The 21249-nt window shown below is 47.0% G+C and overlaps 1 protein-coding gene across 4 annotated transcripts in view; it reads left to right on the top strand.

The window, feature by feature from the left end:
- The window catches only part of SOX5 (SRY-box transcription factor 5), a 624232-nt gene that overhangs the window by 436614 nt on the left and 166369 nt on the right, over positions 1-21249 (top strand). For all 4 annotated transcript variants that reach the window (XM_069628460.1, XM_069628461.1, XM_069628459.1 and 1 more), the window contains one exon: positions 3478-3563. In XM_069628460.1, the coding sequence (XP_069484561.1) occupies positions 3478-3563 (86 nt within the window). The remainder of the gene's footprint in view (positions 1-3477; positions 3564-21249) is intronic.

Genomic DNA, 21249 nt, shown 5'->3' with positions numbered 1-21249 from the left:
GGTTGGGATCAAGAAGCGTCTGCCCTCCCCTGGCCACCTGGGAGGAGACTTCAGGCAGGGCTTCAGTGAGGGATCCGCAGGAGTCTTCATGTAGCTAACTAAATAAAGCAGCCTCTGGCCTTACAGATGAGCCTGTTAACATGTCAGTTTACTTCTGTTCCTCCATTCCAACTGTAGCACCAGTGTTCATTTTTGATTGGAGAAGCAAAGGATTTTGCATGCGTGCAACATTGGTAGTCCATTGTGATGGAAGCAAGTTCACTCATAGCTAACGCCTTCCACCATAGAATAGGCTCTAAACGTCTGAGCAGACTTCCATGATGCATTGCTACCGGATGTTCCACAAGCAAAGTGGCGTTTGATCGTTGCTGTGCTCTCTATAATAAGCCAAACACGCATCCAACCCTTTAGCAAAGTACAACCAAGCAAAGTGAATAGAAATGCTGCATGAAATGCAGGCTGCATGGTTGATTGTTAATGGACAATGGAATGGCTTTCACTGCTTGGTGTTGCACCAGTGTCTGTGCACATAGGAAGATGTAGAAATGGCACGTGCTTCGTGCTTGTCTCAGAGGTTCTGCAGAATCACGTGCTGTGTGCAATCCTGAACTGGCCGAGACTTGTACACGTGCCGCTCCACTTCTGGGAACGAGTCCGGGCTAGAGTCCTCCCCATAGTCCATCATTGCAGCTGTCCTGTTACGCTACTCTATACCCCACATAGTGAGCTACGGCTCTCTGTGCCTCATCACCTCCCTGGCGGCACTTTGCTTCCCGAGTTTTCTGTGCTCTGAGATTCCCTCTGGCATAGGATGACCAGATTTTCAAGACGAAAATCCGGGACGGCCAACAACATAAATGATGGACTACCCCCTCACAGTCCATAACCCCTCTAAGCACCCCTAATCCACCCGTCCTCCTCCATCCTACAGAAGTTTGATCACTGCTCCTAAAAATTGTGTGCCTTTGACTGCGGATGTAAGCTTATTAATAATAAAAAGAGCTTTTTCTTTGATACATATTCCAAGCATTTCTGTTAATTCATTTACTAACTGGTCTCTGTGGCGCAGTCAGTGCCTGGCACCTGTAAGGTTGGGGGTTCAGCCGAGTGCTTTACTTTATAATTGTTGCTGACCCTCTCTTTCCACAAAAACCGGGACTCGAACCACCCCCTTTGACCAAAAGCAGGACAGGGTTTTTTAATTAAAAACAGGGGGACACAGGGCCAAATTCCGGGACTGACCCGGCAAAACCGGGACGTCTGGACACCCTATTCTGGCACAGCCTTGCTCTGTGCAAGGCATACTCCCAACCCCGCCCACCCCTCCTGTCCTTCTCCTACCTCTGGGCTACTCTCCGGTTTCCCAAAGTCTTTACCAGGACTTGTGTTGAGTGCCTGAAGCAGCTCCCGGTGGAGTTTGTACCACAGAAAAGCTTCAATAAATAAATGATGTCCACTCAGCAGGGGTCCTCTGCAATATGTGAAAAAGAAGGACGTGTTCCATGTTTTTTTGTCATGTTTCTAATCATCTCTTCCGTGGACTATTTATCTTGTTCCCATCAAAACTATTCCTCTGCCAGCTACCTATGGGGGTTCCACCTGTACGCTCTGTCTTTTTCCACCTCCCCCATCTATACCTGCACCTGCTACCCGTATAAATATGTATTCTCCCTTTATCTATTGACCACAATGCCATTTTCAGTGTAGGAACTTAATGTACTTTATAAAATAATCTTTTTTGGAATAAACAGAGTAAATCCCACTTCTAACCCTGTTTGCTGCATTCCTGAATGAGGGCGTCCAGCTAGTTCCTTTCAGGAATTGTACTAATATAATCACTATTTATGTAGCGCTTGTTGGCTGATTCTTCACGCTTCTAGGGGCTGGATAACATCACCCAGTTTGATGGCTGTGTCATGCTGAATCCTGCGATGCACACGTGCATCTCCTCGTTGAGTGGATAGTCTCTGCAAAGCTCATCACATCTGTTAGTCGATCGCTGAGTCAGGCGCACCTGCTCTGACGATCCTTATTAATTGAGTGGAAAGCTTTTACACATTCTGCCATTTGACCCTGGACTTCTCTGCATCTAATAGATGCATTGGCTTTTGCTGTTGGACGTTCCACCTGTCAGAGGCGCGTGTCCTTCCATAGTACAGTCCATGTTTGTGTGTAAGGGCGATCCATCGTTTGTCAGCATTGTAGCTCATTACTAAGTTTGCAAGTTGTAAACGGCATAGTCTTTATAACTGTTTCTTTTGTACGTGTCCGACTGCGCTGAACTTTAAAAGGGCCAATGAAAGGCGGTCATTCTGGGAAGCTCGTTTGACTCCATGCCCTTTCATTTAACAAACGAATGCATCCTGGGAGAGGTAGTTGCCTCATTCAATTAAACCAATAGCAGGTGGTGCCAATGATTTGTAAAACGAAAGCACGGGATGGGAAAACGTTATCTCAGTGGCATAGTCATGTGGTCAACCGATACATCACACTTAAGGTTTTGGGCGCATATAGGCCACTTTTGTGAGCGTGATGGTCCAATCAAGGCTACGACAGACTAGAAAGATATCCTTTGAATTGACACATTGTATTTGTATAGAACACTGTGCACTGCAATAATCCACACATTTCTGTATTATTCCATGATTGCCCTTCTATCCTGTAAGGCACCTGCTACATGTGACCTATACACTGCCTCTCAGTTCATGTAACTAAGACACCTTCTTGGAACAGCGCCTCGATGCCTCTGGGCTGTAGGCACTATACAAATACAAAAATAAAATAAATAAAGAAACACTATGGGCCTGATTCACAGACGTGTTTTATAATCGCGCAATGCCATAGGAAAATGCTCTATGAATCAGGCCCTACATGTTTTTGTATTGCAACATTTGTTTTATTTTTTTATTAAAAGGGTGATAGTGAAAAGGCTCTGGTTTTCTTGACTGGAACCTTGTTGCTTTTTAGTGATATGCTGCCCGTGCAGGGCCTGGTGTTTGATTGCAGAGGGGAGCGTGGCAAGGGGGCGGGGGGCTGGTGGGGTTTCATTTACTCACACTGAACTCACAGGTCCGACTGATTTCACCTATATGGTTGTGAACTTGTGACGGTTAATGCGGCCTCTGCTTAATGCTGGGATCCTCTCACGCAGTAGTCCCTTTTGAAGAGTCGTGCTCTGATCAGTGTGTACCTACCCCCCAACCCCCATTTTTGCTAACTACATCACGAGTAAAAAAAAAAAAAATTAAAAAGAAAGGGATGAGGTTTCCGCCTTAATTGCCTTGCGCCTTTTATTCGCATTCCTCGCTCGGCTCGAATTGTGAAGAGAGTGTTAGGAGAGGGCCGCACAATGGAGCTTTTCATTAGGGCCCGGCACAGCACACAAAGGCCGGCTTTGGGAAGAATGAATGCAGGAGTTTAATTTGCAGGTGGAGAGTAGATAAAAGGTGCTGACGCCTCTATTATTCTCTTACTTAGGTGACCCTTACCCTCTCCAGCTGATCCCAACTACCATGGCAGCAGCTGCTGCGGCAACACCGGGCTTAGGCCAGCTTCAATTACAGGTAAGGCGGCGCACAATGCGGGGAGCCAAAGGTTGGGCTAATGTGGGGGCGGGTTCTCGTATTAGACCATCATGCAGCGGGTGCGTTTGGCGCGGCAGCCTTTTGTCTTTGCGTTTATATGTGATGGTAAACAAAGGCAGGAGTGAAGCAACTTCCAGTCACCGCTTTCCTCGACATTTCGACGATGGCGTTCAAAGGTTGTGCGCCCATTGTTTGCCATGGACAATTGTTTCGCAGGGATCACCGCTTTTCTGCTTCAGGTTGTTCGCCTGTGCAAACAGGCGGCAGGTTTAGACACACTGCGCGGCCGGTGGGAAGGGTCACACACGGGATATTTACCCCCGCCCTCCTCTCCCCCCACCACCCTTAGCCCACGACCCCTCTTCGTCCATCCATCCCAGGAGAAAAAGGATAAGAAAGGGATTAAATGTCAAGAAAGGCATTCATTCTTGGAGAGTTGGAACTCTCGAGAGACGCCAGGAACCGTGACACCCATACACAATAAACACCATTGTCGCTCTGTTACAAAAGGCTGCTCGACACTTTAACACAAGTAGGTTCTGGTCATTATGTAGAAGGTGTCTGTTTAAAATGCCGTGGTTGGTGTCTGATTCTTTCTTCCCACTTCCAAGTCAGTGTGCATGTTGTGGCTCCGAATCTTAACCGTCGAGCCACACAAAACGATGAGGCTGCAGGCTTGCTGTCACAGAAACGCACCCACGTGTCCCGTTAGAAGAAATAAGGCCCCTGGTCTGCCACCACGTGCCTCTGAGCCCTGAACGTCACACCCAGTGCGCATTCTGCTTGCCCTTATCTCCTCCGCGCCCCCATGTACGTCCTGCTTGGAAATAGGTTCATACATTGTGATTCGGTCGGGCCCTCCTGTTCAGTGTAACCCACCCTGTCCCGTGCAGCTACAGCTCACTTAAAATGACCGCACAATGGCGGACCTGCCTACTCTCTGGGTTTAGCTTGGAGACTCCTGGGTTGTACACTCTTCTCTGCGTCTCGAGGCAAGAGAGAGTCGTCTCCCGGATTTTTGGCAGTCCCAGCAACTCCACCCACACTTCCATGTGATTCGCCACAATCGGACCACTAGTGTCCAATCACATTGTGTGGCCAGAGTCATGGCACAACATTGCGTCCATATCTGCCGTCACAGCACCGTGTTTGATGTTTTTCTGTTTTTGTTTGGGCTATTAGGTGTTGGTTGCGACACCTATACGCCCAATCTACTGCATTAGAGTACAGGTGGGCATAAATAGCCTATGAGGAGGGACACACTGCTTGTAGGTGTTGTTTGGTTATTTGGCCCCCCGCTGACTGCCCATAGTCATGGTAATCTCTATGGCCTGTCCATTCCAGTTCCTGCCCCTCCCTGCCCAAAACACTGCCTCTCTGAGGCAGATTTAAGGCAAAGGGCTCCGTGGCCAAAAATGACAGAGGGCCCCAGATGGGCCGGTCATCGAGGCAGAGCCTATAGTGGGCGGAGTTGCAGAATGATGAACTTTACGGACAAATGCTACATTGTTTTGATGTTTTCTGTGTTGCGGGGGGTGGGGGGAGCTCTGACTAGCTAGAGACCGCTGGGCCTCCTCTCCAGAGTTTTCTGTCAATGGTGGTAATATTGAAAGGTCAAGCCTGAAGCTAATGTTGGAAATGGTAGTGTTCAAGGCAATGTGCAATGGGAGGGGGCATTATAGGCGGTGGTATCATGTGGTAGTTCCTACAGCATGCAGAACCATTTTGTGCATGTCCCAGTGTTCTTATCCCACACATTTGAAATGCCATTGAGCATCACAGACTTGAAGGAGTTCACCTTTTAATCTTAAAACAAACCAGGGGCTGCCTTTTTTGTGGATGCTGCTTGTGGCACTTGAAAGACCCCTTAGCTCCAACCCACCACCTCATCCCCTCCAGATCCACAGGGCCCTGCTACAGGACAGTGCATGACAATGGAGAGGGAATAAGGGCAGGATAGTGAGGGAGAAAAAAAAGAGAAGGAACAGGTAACATGAACCCTGATGGGACAGAAGAGTGGAGAATGAAGGAGGGCGGAAGCGTGAGAGAGAGATTCGGAGTGAGGGAAGGCCAGATATAAAAGTGATAGAACAGAGCCAGGTGAGGGCAAAAGTGTGAATGGGTACAGAGAATGGACGAGAGCAGGAGAACGGGGCAATGGTTAATAAGGCACAAGAGTGAGGGGAAATGCAGGGTGAAGAGGGTTAAAGGGTGGAGAAATAGAGAGCAGATACAGAGTCAGGGAGAAATGAAGAGTGAGGGAGGGTAGGAGAAAGGGAGAGCAGGGAGGCAAGTGACTGAGGACTGGGTGGTGGAGCAATGTAGAGGCAAATGGTGTGCAACATGGGTAAACGAGGAAGCGAAGAATTAAGTGAAGGAAGGCAGGTGAGTATGCGAATAACAGCAACATGAGGAAGAGAGCGGTATCTTTAGAACCAAGAACCTTATGGAGTAAGAAAAGGTGAAAGTAGGGTTGAGGGAATGAGGCAAGAAGAGAGGATGACATAGTGTTCAAAAAGAGCAGGAAAGCGCAGGATAGTAAAGGGGAAATTGCTAGGAAGGCTTACAGGAGAGCAAATAGAATTCTGTATGTGAGAAAAATGAAGCAGGAGGGAAAGAAGAAAAGGGGGCGCATATTTATGATGTGAGGTGGGCAGGTGCTTGCCCTGGCTGCACGCCTATATGCAATCACAACCGCCATAGACAAATGAACAGGTAAACAATTAAAACGCAGCCTCTTAGATGAAAATGTATAGAAATGGGGCAAAAAGATCCACATGGTTGACAAAAATCCCCTTTTTGTGAGTTCTCTGTGTTCGCCTGATACCAAGTTGGCAGCTAAAGAAGTCCAGATGAGGGTCGGGGAACAGGGCTGGGTGTGTCTGTAGGGTGGCCAACCATCCCACATTTTGTGGGACTGTCCTCATTTCATGGGCGGTGTCTCGTGTCTTGCACACAGCTAGCTCGGGACAGGAATAAGCCCAGAGCTTTCTCCTCTGACGCAGGGTCAGCTGTCCAAATTCTTCCCACCCCACGCGTTTCATGTGACCGTTAAGAGCGCAGGGAAGCACAACACCTTTCCCACTGCTCCACCAGCACCCCCCGTTTCAGCTTTGTGTCAGCTAATTTCAATAAAACGATTACAGGTTGATGATCCAGACACAGGGGTGCCTGGTTAAGGACTGTTGTTCCTTAAAAGGTGCAGCTGGTGGGTGATAATAAATGGGAGGGGAGTATAATGCTGCATGCTGTGTAAAATAATGGCTTAAGCAGATTCCCTTATAATGAATTAGCTTTCACTGTGACTACCTTTTTTTAAACCAGCTGATATTTTCTTTAGATCACATTCCTTTACAGGCTGCTACTGCAATTGTGCATTCAGGGTGGTGAAAGACATATCTTTTGCTTGGCCTATTTCCATAACAATGTATATGATGTGTGGTTGATTTCCTATGTGATGTGTGTACTTTTTAAGATATTGATGGAAAAACGAATTATTTTGTTTTTGGAAAACTCAAACCTTAAAAAATAGGTGTGACCTGTCACTGGGAAGGTATTTAGTCAAGTGCTTAAATCACAGCCTGGTTACAAATACTGATTTCACCACTTTAACTAAATGTGTGATCCTGGGCAAATAATGTAATCTCACTGTGCTTGATCTGCTGACATTGGGTGTCGCTAGAAGTGAATTAATTTAAAATGTTTGCTGTGAAGAAAAATCCTCATGGTTTACTAAACTAGTGAGTTGCTGTATAGTAATAATAACGAATCTGTATGTATTGTAAGCGATATTCAATCAACACTACAGCTAAGTCAATGCCTAGTCTAGGATGCTGAGGAAAACCCTTATTGATGTATTTTTATGTCTGGTTTCATCTGCTTTAGCATCTTGCTGACAGAGCAACAGAGCAATTACTTACTTTTCAGTGGCAGTTTAGTGTTTTAGCTCCCCACCGGCTGCCTGCCCCATGAGATTAAAGGGCATTCCTTTGTATCCATTCTTATTTAAGCAACCCAAGGGTGCCACAGACTGTGTCGACCCCATCTAACTGTAAGCAGGGGGAGTGGGGGGGAAATCATATTGAAATGGGCCCCAAGACCGTGACAAATGTTTAACCGGGCCCTGTGAGCGATCACTAAAGCGGCCCTTTGTTATTCCACTGTGTCTGACTACTTGCAAAGAGGGAGGAAGACATTTGTGTTGTGTGGCTGGTGTGATGAGATGGGCAGGTGCCAGACCAGGAAATATTTCTGTCATCTGAGTGCTAAGTCTGCCTCTGATGGATACTCTTTGAGCTCGCTTTAATCAAGCCTTATCATGAAACTTTGCACTCTTAAGTGTCCACCAGTGTTTTTTCAAAGCAGTCTTCTATGAGTTAATGACTTAATTAGAATTGTAAATGCGTTACTGGTGTAATAAACACGTCTTAAACTGGTCTGGCTTCAGCAACTCTATTTATAAGCACTATGCCTGTCCTTCACTGAACAAAAACCAGCATTGTCAAAGCCAACAGTTTTGGCTTGTGTATAAGTATTAGGCATTTGCAAGGCACTGCTGCTATATGCCCAGGTACTCGCACCTTTTTGGACCTGCTACCATCGATAGCCAGTTAATACCGCTACAGCAGTACCTGGGATGTTCCTTTCCCATGCCTACACAAATTCCCAAACTGTTGGCATTGCCAATAATTGTTTTAAACATGTGGGCGGTGCAGGTGGGTGGAATTTTGCATGGGTATAGGCTCGGTCATCAGGTGACAAAATTAGCTGGGGCTTTGTTTGTTTTTCAAATGTAGGCAGGTCCGGCCTGTGGTTGTCAAGGAAGTAGAGTGTGAGACATCTAGCAGATGCATGGGTTCTTTAGAGGGTCCACCCATGTGGATTTAAAACACTGGACCTTCATCTGCAGGGCAATGCCCTTCCATGTACTAAAAAGTGACGCACTTGAGTTCAACAGTTGGATGACTTCTTTTACGTTTGCCTACATATATATTGCCTTCTTGTGTGTACCCAATGTGTATGTGCTCGTTCCTATGGCAATTTGTAGAGCAGTGGCAGCACAGGTGACGTGTGCGTTCGTCTCACATTGTTCTGCCATTGTTCTCGAAACCTGGGTACTGGCGAGACCATGCACGTCATGCCAAAGTCCTATCCCTTCCTAAAGAAAACCTCTGCCTCCCCTGCAACACAATGGGCCTCATTACAGGTTTGCCGGTCCAGAAACAACGGTGACGGTAAACCCGCCACCACTGCTGTTTCCGGACCGGCAAACTATGAGTTCTGTGGGCGGGTGGCGTTACGCCCGGCAGGTCTGTCCTTGCAGGCGTAACGCCACCCGCCCGTAGATGGACGCGGAACACTGGCACCATTACGACATGGTGCAGGTGTTTCCACTTCCCCATTCTCATGGAGTCCTAACAGAACTCCATGGGAATGGGAATTTACAGAATGCCGGCTCCGGAATTACCAGATCACCAGGGCTGTAATGCACCGGTAATTCCAGCAAGTCTGGAGCCGGTAAATCCCCACGAGTCCGGCGGCAGCCTGCTGGTTTTACTGGTATGGCTACCGCCGGACTCGTAATGAGGCCCAATGACTATGTATGGGTATTTTAGGATGAAACTGTGATGGTGATGTTGCGTGCGGTCGCTTGTGACGTTTGACCTAGAATTAGGTCAACTATTTACACATAGATGGATTGTTTAGAGATGGGAAGTGTATTGCACTGGGAGGGATTGTAGCGGTAGGAGATATGTCACACTTGGATGGGCACTTGGAGACAGGAGGGGCACCACACTTGGATGGAGTGTTGAGGAAGGGCAGTGTGTCAATCTTGGATGGACAGTTATGGGCGAGAGATGTATCGCAGTTAGATGGACTGCCTGGGGTGAGAAATGCATGCACTTAGTTGGATTTTTCGGGGGCAGAAACTGTGCCGCATTTGGATGAAATGTTGAGGACAGGGAATGTCTCACTTGATGGATTCCAGGGGGTAGGAAAGGCATAGGACTTTTATGAACTGTTGGGGTGGGAAATGTATCTCATTTGGAGGGATTGTCGGGCGTAGGAAATGTATTCCAACTAACCATCCATACTAAAATCTCAACTTTCTGCATCACACATTCAAACTCTGAACTAAACACAACCACTCCTCTACCGCACCACAAGCCGCATGCACTTCACAACACCCGACATGAAAACAAACCACACACAATCGCACCTCAACACCACATGACGGTAACCAACCAAAACCGCACCAACGCTCAATGAATGGTTTCTCTGAACTGAAGCTGCCAACAAGACATCAAAGCTCTCTTGTTCTTCTCCCTCTCAATCCCACTAACAAACCTGCAATCCTCCTTCCTTTGCAGACCCGCCGGAGCGCCAAGAGACCACGCAAGTGGCAACAGTGTGCGGTACAAGACCCATTAACATTATTCTCATGACGGCCCTCTATGGCATTGTCCTTTCTTTGCTGAATTACGACTCACCGTTACTGAGAATGCAACAGAGCAGCCAATACTGGTTACAGGCAGGCCTAAACGTGACTCAGCAATCCTAAAACCCCGATATAATGTGTAATTGAAGATTTGCCTGTTTCTCTGGTTACGCATAAATCGGCATGTTGAATTCAAATAGACCTGCGTCATGTGTACAAAGAGACATTTTTACCTGAACAACAAACTAGCAATGTAATTCAACAGCCGCCAAATGCGATTTCCAGCAGCCATGACACAAAGCATATCCAAAGACAACGTGACCAGAGCGAGGGGCGGGGCTGTCACTTGCTTCTGAAAAACATTCTTCAACCAGACCATTCATAAACTACACCCACCTGCACTCAAAAGGCCAATGAACACGTATGATACCAGTAAGTCTCCTTCCCCTTACTGACCGGATCCCCTCATACTCCGTTGCCCCAGCACTCTGCGCAGGGAGTTGATCTTACTCATGACGCACATAGATGTAGGCAAGAAGCCACAGAAGGAAGAAACAACATCGATTTATTTCTGCAATGTCCATGTAAAGTGTGCCACGTGAGATAGATGGGTGCCACGGAATGAATGCAAGAGCCTACCATTGTCCACAAGGCGCAATGTATCATCTTGGCGGTGGAGGATCGTGTGCAGGCTTGGGTGAATGTGGGACATCTGTACACAGCCATCAGGTGTTCCACTGGCTGACCTCATTCCTTTTCATGCTTGAGATCCGTGTTAGTCAGCTGATGGTTGCGCGTTCTCATTCTCCGCCACCACGGCATAGTATGGGCGGTGCATTGTTCGCATTTCCTGCCCAGTAGTCCGTTCATCATAGCGCAACAATGGTGCTGATTAATTGGCACTAATACGCATGCGGCACACACATAGAAAAGCTATCTGAAGGATCTGGTGCAAGCATATCGACAGCTGCTGGCGCGCTCTGCCCATGCTTGCTTTTTAATCCCTCTGCAAAACAACATTGTGATCTAATACAATCTCTTTTCAAGTGTCCATCCCCGTGGAGTGCCCACCTGCATCATGTGATCATTCAGGAAACTAATGCTTCTCCGTGCCCGCCACCTGTATGCACACTTGCCACACTCCCTGTCTTTTCATGTCCACGGCTGCGACTCAACGCATTGGGACCGGCTTGCAAAAGTGTTAGTGACCAGCGTGAAGGACATGTACTGGAGGAGAGGACTACTTTGTTGCTTGCAATGGATGTGTGTGTGATCATTTCCTTCAGGGACAGGCTTTAGCGTTGGTTGCACGTACTCCCCATTGGCCGCCACCTCCATTCTGTAAACCTTGTACTATGGGCTAGGTCAGTCAGTCAATCAGTCAGTCAGTTAAGGTTAGAAAATCTGTGGCCCAGGAAAGTTGGAGAACTTGACTAGCAGGAACACATTCAGTTCTGAATTGTGTATTTATTTGTTTTGCTCTTATGTAGCTCTCGTGCCACTTTTGGTTGCCTTCAGAGCCCTCTCCTGAAAAAAACAGTGATATTTGCTAGGTAGTTCCGTGCTAGGTTTTAGGGATTGGCCTCGAGGTGCTTTTGCACGTGACGCGTGAAGCTATGTTGCAAGACAACCAGTTTGATGTGGGCCCGAGGACAATCTAACGCCTTAGTTACGGGATTCGGCCTGCTTTGTGAACTTACTATCCTTTATGAAACTTGTGGATAAGGGACTTTAGCTATTAATTATCACATGGAAACCTTCAATTCCTGGTTGTGCAGAGTGTCCATGTACCAGAGTGCAGTTCAGTAGCAGGAATGCATCTACTTCTGAATATGTGACTTGCACTTATTTGAGACTCACTTTAGGAAGAACAGAGTAAAGTGATCGAATGAAAATGAAAATAGTTAAGGCTGGGGTGGATAGCTCACTCGTGGAGTGCTTGCTTCTGACTTGCGCAAAACAGAAAGGTGATGGCTGGAAGGTTTTGAATGAATCGAGACCTCCTGTGTTGCTGTGGATAACCCTCAGTCAGCCAGGACAGTACAGAAGGGGGAACATCCAATACAATTCAGGCTTGCCCCGACTCCCCTCCTCCCAAAATGGGCAGTCCAGACAAAGCTGCTTCGTCGCATCTCTTATGCACGAGACTACAAGCAACACCGGATATGGTTGGTTATCATCCCCAGAGATTTAGCTCTGGTTCTTAGCCCTGGCGAGATTGGGACACATGTCTGGGGCATGCCCATCCCCTTCAGGGTGACATTAGCAAAACAGAGATGATGGATGCATGGTTTGGAATACATTACAAGTATAAAGTCTGGCATTGCTCTAGCCAACTGACTAGACCATGGTTGTTCAGCCTGCCATGCCATTACATGTGAGCAAAGACCATATGCAAATCAAGCTTGCCCCTCCCCCAAAAGGGGCATAGAAGCCCAAACTCCTACACAATACCCCCTCTGCACGAAACTACAAGCAAGCTCAGGTTATTTCGGGGGATTTTCTGGGTTCAGACCTTAGCCCGGACTGTGGATTGGTCGCGTGCCATCCTTGAATGTACAAACATAGCATCTACCTTTAAGAAAACCTCTGAAAAACAACTATTCACTCAAGCCTTTGACTGATGACTGGCGCTAGCGCACACAGTGGGTGATGCGACTGAGTTGCCTTCTACATACAACATGCAGTTTGCACTTCTTCCCTATGAATCACAGCCCACCCCACTACCCGCAATGGCCCTCCCATTTCCATTCAGTACAGACTTGTAAGCACTACTTCATGTGCGGGTGCATAGTGAGACTCCTTTTCGTATCAAGCATCACACACTGTGCTACACTCAAGTGTCAGGCGGACTACCTTACACAAAAGACCCCACTACCCCAATGTCGAGCACTCTAAAGCAGCTCCCAACTGCGTGCTTTGCTTTCCAACACACCCATAATAAATTAATGCTATTATCGAATTGTAAATGCATCTTCATGTGCACAAATTCGACTTCACTGTTTAGGAAGTTGCCCTTTCACTTTGTCTTATTGGTTATCCGAAGGTGGATTGACAGCTGAAATTGGTGTATCCCCTTCAGGGCCTCAAGGACATTTATCTATGCTGTGACAAGGTTATTTAATGTATTATAATGATGATGTTATAATGAGAACACTTCTTTATTTGTTGTATGAACTGTAGGTTTTTTGTTCATGGTAAGAAGAGACAACGCAAAGGCAGTGGTGTTCTGTAGTCATTGAGTGTCCTTTGAATGTTCTTGGGGACGAATCCCATTGCCGTTAAATTTTCCCCACGTCTCTGTTTGGTTTGTTGGGTGACAAGGTTATCAGTCACATGACAATGCAAATAGTTTCAATTTTTGTTATAAAGATATATTGGGGTGGTCCATGTAATCTTTCTCTCATCATTGAAGGGGCACTCAACTCATTAGGCCAAGCTCCCTACTGCCCAACAGGTCTGATTCCAGTACAGATTTTCTATAGGCAGATGACCCCTATTGTCTAGTTCAGGGGTCAGCAACCTGCGACTCTCCATATGGTTTGTGCTACAAGTCTCGCATTCCCTTGTCATTGACCATGCTTACTAGGGATGATGGAGTGGTAGTCAAAAACAACTGAAGAGCCAAAGGTTGCAGACCTCTTGCTAGTCTGCCCCTGTCCTAGGTCTACTGCCTTCAAGCACTTCCTATCTCTCCAACTCCCTCAGGGACCTCCTAAGTGATCTAGATGTGGTAGTTTGGTCCCCTGGCATCCCGTATGCTGTGATCACTGTCTCCTGTGATGAATTGTGGGAGTCAGTCCCTTCTCCCAAAGGGGGAGCCTTTCCATGTGAGACTGCAGAGACTCCCCTTCTGAGGGCAATGACTCCCATTCGGCAGTGGAACTCCCTAAGGTCCTCTCTCTTGGTCCAACAGTAACATCAAGGCTTAAGAAAGACTCAGCAGATCAAACCAGTTTGCTACCATAACGCAAGTGCCAAGATTAAATCCGAAAAAATATCTAGTGGAACCACTGTGAATAAGAAGAATGAGCAAGTAATAACAATTGTTCAGTGGTTGGAAACCAACAATACTGTGACGAGGAGGAATGAGCGAGTAATGCAGAGTGATCAAATGGAAACGCAAGAGGACTATAGTTCTCCGCTGGGGAGGACCCAGCAATGTAACATACAAAGGAAAAAAGGACTACTGTCAGGGAGATGTGAAACCCCAGAGTTATTTTGAATCAGCAGTGTGGTAAAAGCTGAGAGAGACTGGCACATCCTCCACAGTGGGAGGAAGCAACCGGCTGGCGTGTACTAGAGGCACCAAAGGAGTTGAACACAGAAGAAAGCAGGTAATGTGAATCACAAGAGAGAAAACCAGTCGTTAGTGGTGGTGTAACCCAGAAAAGGTGGATGTGCAGTCCAGCAACAATGCCTAGAACACTGCAATGCTGGCCTAGCGGAACAGCGGAGAAGAAGCAGGGAGACAGAGTGCGAGCGGGAGCCATCCTGAACAACCAAAGCGATATGCCACACAGTGACGCTGACCCGTGAGAAACAAGGTAATGGGGGAGGTGGGAGACCATGGAGGGAACACAAGAATAACTGATACCTGCGTCAAACTCATCCCATTGAATGGTCATATACGAAGGAGAGTGAAATATATCACGGGGGGACTTATCCTACTCATCACAGTAACTCAAGAAAGAACCGAGAGAGTGAAATACATCACATGACTCATCCTAATCGCCCCAGTGATATGAGCAAGGACTCGAGAGAGTAAAATACATTGCATGGATCAGGCTACTCATCCCAGTGATCCAGGAAAGAGCAACCAGGTTGAAATATATTGCAGAACTGATCCTACTCATCTCAGTGATACGAGAGAGAATCAATGTAGTCAGATGATGACGAATCATAGGATTACAGAGAACAGGAATTACATCAAGAGGAACTCTATTGCCCCAGAGATACGATTTTCAGAGACAATTGAGAGAAACAAAATAGGAGAAATCTAAGGCCAGGAGCACCAAGGAGGAGAAGGGTACAAGGCCTAGAAATATGGGAACCAAAGACGTGGACCAATCCCCTAGGTGAACTGAACCAGCTATTACAAGAAATAGCCAAAAACAATTTAAGAATCTTGAACTGGGGCTGGGGAAGCTAAGCCTTTTTGTTATTTTGTCTTAGTGTTAGGGTCAGTGTAGCTTAGATTTGGACAGAGGACAGACATTTGGCTTTGGATTTTATGATAAGCACCCTAGTTAGTTGTGTTAGGTAGGGAAATCCATTGAATAGGGCTAGTGAGGCGTTTGCACATATTATGTAAACGAAATATTTATAAGAATGACACCACTTGGTCTGTCTCCTTCTTCTGACCTGCCACACTTTCCAACTCTAACCGTTCTCTCCTTTCATTACGCCTATCTCCGCTCTCCTAATTCTATCTCTCTTCTCCTTTTCTTCACTCTGTATCCTGACCTTATTGCTGCTATCCACACCCCTCTCTCTACTCTCCACATGTCTCCTGATCTGGCATCCTTTCACTACTTCCACCACCAACCACTTTTCAAGGATATAGTGCCCTACTCACTGTATTGGCCCCATGGATTTAGTGCCCCGCTCACTAAACCACAACCAGGGATATTGTGCCCTGTTCACTAAAACTCCTTCTCCAACCTCACTTCCTCCTTTCCACCGCTACTCCCCTCATTCTACTGTTCTTACTTTTCTCTCACAAACGTATCCAAATCTATACAAACACGCACAATATGCACCACCCTCTCAATACCAACAACCTTCCCTCTCAATTCCAACAACCTTCCTTCACTCTGTCAAAAGATGAGTAAAGTCTCTTCCAAGTCCTTTTCCTCCTGCCTCACACTCATCTCTGGTCTCTTGGTCCTCCATTCACCTCCTCTGACCTCACTTGAACACCATTCACTGCCAACTGACTCTGCTGTATTTGTATAGCCCTTCCCTGCCTGCAAGGTTCTCTCTGCTCCCATTGGCTACCCTAGACAACTGATTCCCTGGGCCACTCTCTAAGCAAGCTAACTTAACTCCTCCCATTTGTTTTCCTTGAGGGCTGCAATTTCCTCAGGAAGTCTTCATAAGGGCCCCCACAGTCCTCCTTTCAGTCTCCCATTTTCTTCCAGTTTACCATGCTGTCCCCTGCATCATATGCTCCCCTTTTGGAGCAAGTAAGTGTCTGTCCAAATGGGATTTTGGGAGTATTCGCTGGATTCACCAACTTCTGTACATGTACCCCCATGGCTGCAGTTCCGCCATCATTGCTCCACTGTTCTCTTGTATATTGTGATATTGTGAACCATGTCCTGGGTTTCTCATTTAGCTCCTGAATGGGGAATCCTAGCCATTTCCATTGGTGCAACCAATTTGTTACTTCAATTCCAGGCAGGGTCTTTTCCATTTGGCACAGGTGCATTGTGGTAATTATAGTCCCAGTTGCGTATGTTGTGCTGCTTCCTGAGATCCACGATTCTTTCCAGGTTTCTGAAGAGTCGGTGCATGCTGATTGCTTCTGTCTGTGCGTCTTGTGTTGGTGAAATCCATAACTCTGGGAAACGAAATACCTGGCCGTGACAGAGGCAGCAATACACATGCACAGCACCACACATACTCGGGAGCTGAGAATGGGCATCCTCCTCAACTCCCCCAAACTCGTGTTTGGTCCTTTGCCCCCCTTTGACAGAGTCAGGCCCATCACAGCATCTGTGTATATGTCCTATTTAGGAGCGGAGCCGACGGTTCTGTCAGCCCCCACCTAAGTGCAAGGACCCTCCATTTCAGGGAAACGTTTTTAATCCTCTAAACTCTGGGCCCGCATTAAGTCTAAGGGCACTCAACATGCTACCTTTTGAAGAATATAGCTGGTGCTAGAAAGTCCTCATTGTAAGTAGACCACCGAAAACGCTGCCTTGACCAGAATGAGCCAGGTTTAAAAAAAATAACATAAGTTTTCAAATATGACAATGCAATGTCAACAGTTGTTATAGTGGACAATGCTTAACAGATACATCCAACTGACGGCCCTGTGAGTGACGATAGCAATGTCTTCTCCGTGTGCTTCACCTGCCCAGCAGCCGGTTTTCTGGTTCACTGGATATATTGTCCTGATATCATCTTCGCGGTAACATCTAGAAAAATGCAATCTTTCGGTAGATGAACAATGCCAGAGTTTATCACGCATCGCCCCGACCTGTTTATTTTCAGAAGTATCTCAGGAATTCAATAACGAGGATTCATATAACGAGATTATTCCGGCTCCATAGACTTTCTAATTTGCCTTGTGAATCAGAGCGTGCACTGCTCCCCGAGTGGTTGGTCACATGTAAGCCCTTCGGTATTGCGGTTGTATCAGTCCATGGAATTGGCAAGACCTTCTATGACTATCACTGGATGATTTTAAAGACTTCTCTAGGGCTGGTTACAAACATGCTAAAAAATAGTCAGAAATTGAATTGCAGCCAAAGCACTCGTTTTTGATCCTAGTATATCCTTCGAGTTGTACCTTGAGCTATGGTTTGCTGTGGCGTTTGTGCACTGTGTGCAGGCCGAACCGTGGTGGCACTTGTGTTTCTGGTGCAGTTGGGATAGCGGCACACCTGGTGTAACTGCATCTGGAAAGAAACAATCACACAGAGGAGGTGTTGAATCACTGTCACACCCCAACCCTTTCTACCCAACTGGTTAATTGGAACACTTCGCGAGCATTGACGCCAGCCGCAAAAGGTGGCACTGCTTCCATGTACACCGGTTTTTAAAAGTCGGGTAAAGACTATTTTTCACTCGCTTTCCTGCACGAGATCTAAGTAGAATGCAACTATTGCTGTGTTGGGATAGGCACAGTCAGCAGCAAGAGTTCCTTTGCCATTATCCTTTCTACCATGTCGGAATGAGTACCAAGATCAAGCCTCCTGCTGTAGGGGACAGCATCTGTTCTAGCTTTGATAGCCCCGTAAGCGAAATAAACAAAGGCAGGATGAATGGTTTGACATAAAACAGAAAAAGGTTTCCTCATTCGGCACTGCTATCCCAGAATATACTTAAATAGACATTCTCCCTCACTTTGCATTAGCAAGAAAAAAAATGGCAGCCGTCGTGGGTGGTGCCCAGCTCTCCTGTTAAGTTTGTCATACACCATTAGTCAGCCTCCCATTAGTCTGGCTCTTCTGTAGTCCAGTTTGAATACAGTTCTGGGGATTAATATATATCTTCGAATTTATCTGAACAAGTTGTGCAATTCCGGGGGCCATCTGTGACAGAGCGACAAGCCACACTGAGAAACTCATAAAAACTCACAGAGCGCAGGTGCTTTAAGAGAAGGCAGTGCGAGAGCCAATATGTCTGCAAGAGGGAAGGGCTCCCAGGACTGGTAGGATGGCTCAGTGGCAACATGCTCACCTTGGGAAGAAGGTCATGTGTGCAACATGGGTTCAATCCCTAGTCCGGCCTTTATAATCCGCAGGAGTCCTGCACTAAGATAAGTCAGCAGTGAAAACAATGCTGCCTGGTGGTTGCTGACACAGGATTTCAAGGGGTCGAATATGTTTGCCATATTTTGGTGACATGTTGCGTCTGTTTTTAATTTTGCTGTCTGTCCAACATGAACATGGTATTCCTTTTTAAAGAACGTACCTTTCTGCATTTGAACTGCACAGCAGGTACAGTGTTCTGCAGTTAATAGGCTTTTCAGCCTGCATCATGAGTAACACCATCCAACACATTTCTTTCTGCCTCTCATTGCGTCAGTTTGTCTTACCCGGCATTTCTATCGAGATAAAGTGCAACGGTCATGTACCCGGAGCGCCGTGGGCAGCCTGGAAGTGCATTTCTGCACGCAAGAGATGGCCAAGCTCTTGATGTATATTTATACCATTTCCTACTGTTAGCTTGCGATGTGCTGTGTATGGATGTGTCAGTTGGTAGTGTTCAGTGTTTGAGGAGCTAAAATGATGTGCAACTTGGATCTGTGTTTACCTGCAGGGATAGCATAGCGCAGAGTCGTGGGACAGCAATAGGCATAATTATAAATAAAAATGTCACATTCCTGAAATAATGTGCAAATACAAGGTTTGACGCCATCTTAGTACAGTTTGAAAATGCAACCTGTGATATCTTTTCTGGGACACACTTAAATGTTGTTTTATGCAGAGTTGATGAAATGCATAAACCTTCAAAGCCCTGTAGACTTCATCAGATTGTGGTCACGTGATACAAGCTTGGTCGTAAATTATTAATGAAGGGAAGCGTAAACATGGCAAGTGTTAAGTCGTATCGTCAATATCAAGACGTGGGGTCACTGTAAAGTGTTTCTCATCCGTATCTGGTAAACCAACCTCTGACCTTTGGAGTCGGTGACACTGTGGAGACAATGCTGTGCCCAGAAGATTAACCCATCATCATTGTGGCACCAGAACTGGCTTGCAATGTCGGATAACACCACGCGAGCTGCTTGGCCCAGATGTATTTATTGACGCCAGGTCCTTCAGCAGGCCTAATATGCAGGCAATGAATGGATTGCTTTACTGGTTGGCTGCGGCCTGGTTCTTTCTATGATGTAGCAATCGTCCAATCATTGCCTTCGCTGGTTCATTAGGCGGGCCTTGTTTGATGAGTGGAGAGCATGCCTTTCAGTGATGTGATGTGGCATGTTGCTGCTAGTCTTTCTCTTCTTTCTCTCATTCTGATGGTCGCTGGTAGTTCAGAAGAGACATGCCCAATTCTTTATATCTACCTTGGCAACTGGAGCACATCTCAAGCCCAACAAACAGCCAAATACTAGGGAGATAATTTTCCTCCTGGGAATAAATTGCCCGGCGGGGACTGCTTACGTTTGCACTTGCGGCCAAGCGGGCTTGCTCCAGGCAATTTTCGTCGTTTTGCACTGCAGAGTGAAGCCTCTTTAAACCTCTCTTTTGTTCTTTTGTTCTCGGCAGTGCAAAATGAATAAACGCTGCCTGCCATGTGCACACGGCAGGCAGCGTTCACAAAGATTTTCTTTCAAATCCGTCTGCTTTTTGCTGATGTAAAAAACATACCAATTACACACCAACATGAAAATGTTATACTTGCATGAAATCTAGCTGTTTTTGAAGACGTAGTGTAACAGTGAGGTGGAATCGCAGACCCCGTTCCGCCTGCCCTTTGTCTTCAAAAACCATGGAAAAACAACCCGAAGACTGATTGGAGGTTTTTACGACAGGCGTAACACCTTTACGCCTGACTTTTGCCCTTTTATTCAAGCTCTGGGGACATGGAAAATGAGCTCTCGGGTGTTGCTGCTTCACACAAACAATCATATTGCTGGCAGACTTATTTAGAATATACCTTCTGAAGTTGGGTCCCCTCCCCAAGTGGAGGAGCCGCTGGGTGGGCAGAGCGGGAGGCGCCAGAACGGCAGGAGAAACAGGTGGTGGTAGGAAGCAGTCGCCTGGAACTGGATGGGGTTGGGGAGTCGCACACCCAGTGCAACAAAGGAGGCTCAGCAGGGGGAGCGGCAGCAGCACCAAAATAAGAGGTTAAAAGATGGGCAGAGGAGTTTGAGAGAGCATCACCTCCACTCCTTTCGTCGATCCGCTGATGCCGTTGACTGCCTACACCGCCACTGCTCCAGCCGCCAGGGGACTTGCCTGATACACACACTCAACCAGTTTCACAACCCACCCTCCATTTAGTATGAGAAGGGGGTCAGGCAGGCAAAGGGGGGACCATGTGGACATTGATTTGCCCCTCACAGGGGGACCCTGAGATTGGTAAGGTACATGGCGAGGGCACGGTCTGCCTCTCACTTGGTGGCTTTGGGACAGCAGAGTCCAACACTGGGGAGTGTAAGGGGGTGTTCAGGAGGCAGACAGTGTCTAACAGGTTAAGGGTTCCTTCTGGGATCACCCCCAGCGTAGGGTATGGCGGGGAGTTCCACAGCGACACAGGGGGACTTCACCGTTATACAGCAGCCATGGGGGCGGAGTTGACGGTTCCACCTGGACCCCCTGTCACACGGATGAACCACTGAGAATATGTACATGCAGTGTTTGTGATAATTATGCATTTTTTCTGGTTAGGGTCAACGTTATACTTTTGGTGTGATGATTCTTTTAGATATGTTAATGAATAAACGTGGCAATACCTTTCCAAAACCAATGTGTTTGGTGGTTTCTCCGCTGCCTGGTACTGCCTCCCTGCTGCACCCACTTTCTGCCATCCTGATCAATGGTC

This window comes from Ambystoma mexicanum, chromosome 12 (genome assembly GCF_040938575.1).
Source record: "Ambystoma mexicanum isolate Mex_15411 chromosome 12, UKY_AmexF1_1, whole genome shotgun sequence".
Classification (NCBI taxonomy): Eukaryota; Metazoa; Chordata; class Amphibia; order Caudata; family Ambystomatidae; genus Ambystoma; species Ambystoma mexicanum.
The sequence above is the reverse complement of the archived record's forward strand: the minus strand, read 5'-3'. Positions and strand labels throughout refer to the sequence as shown.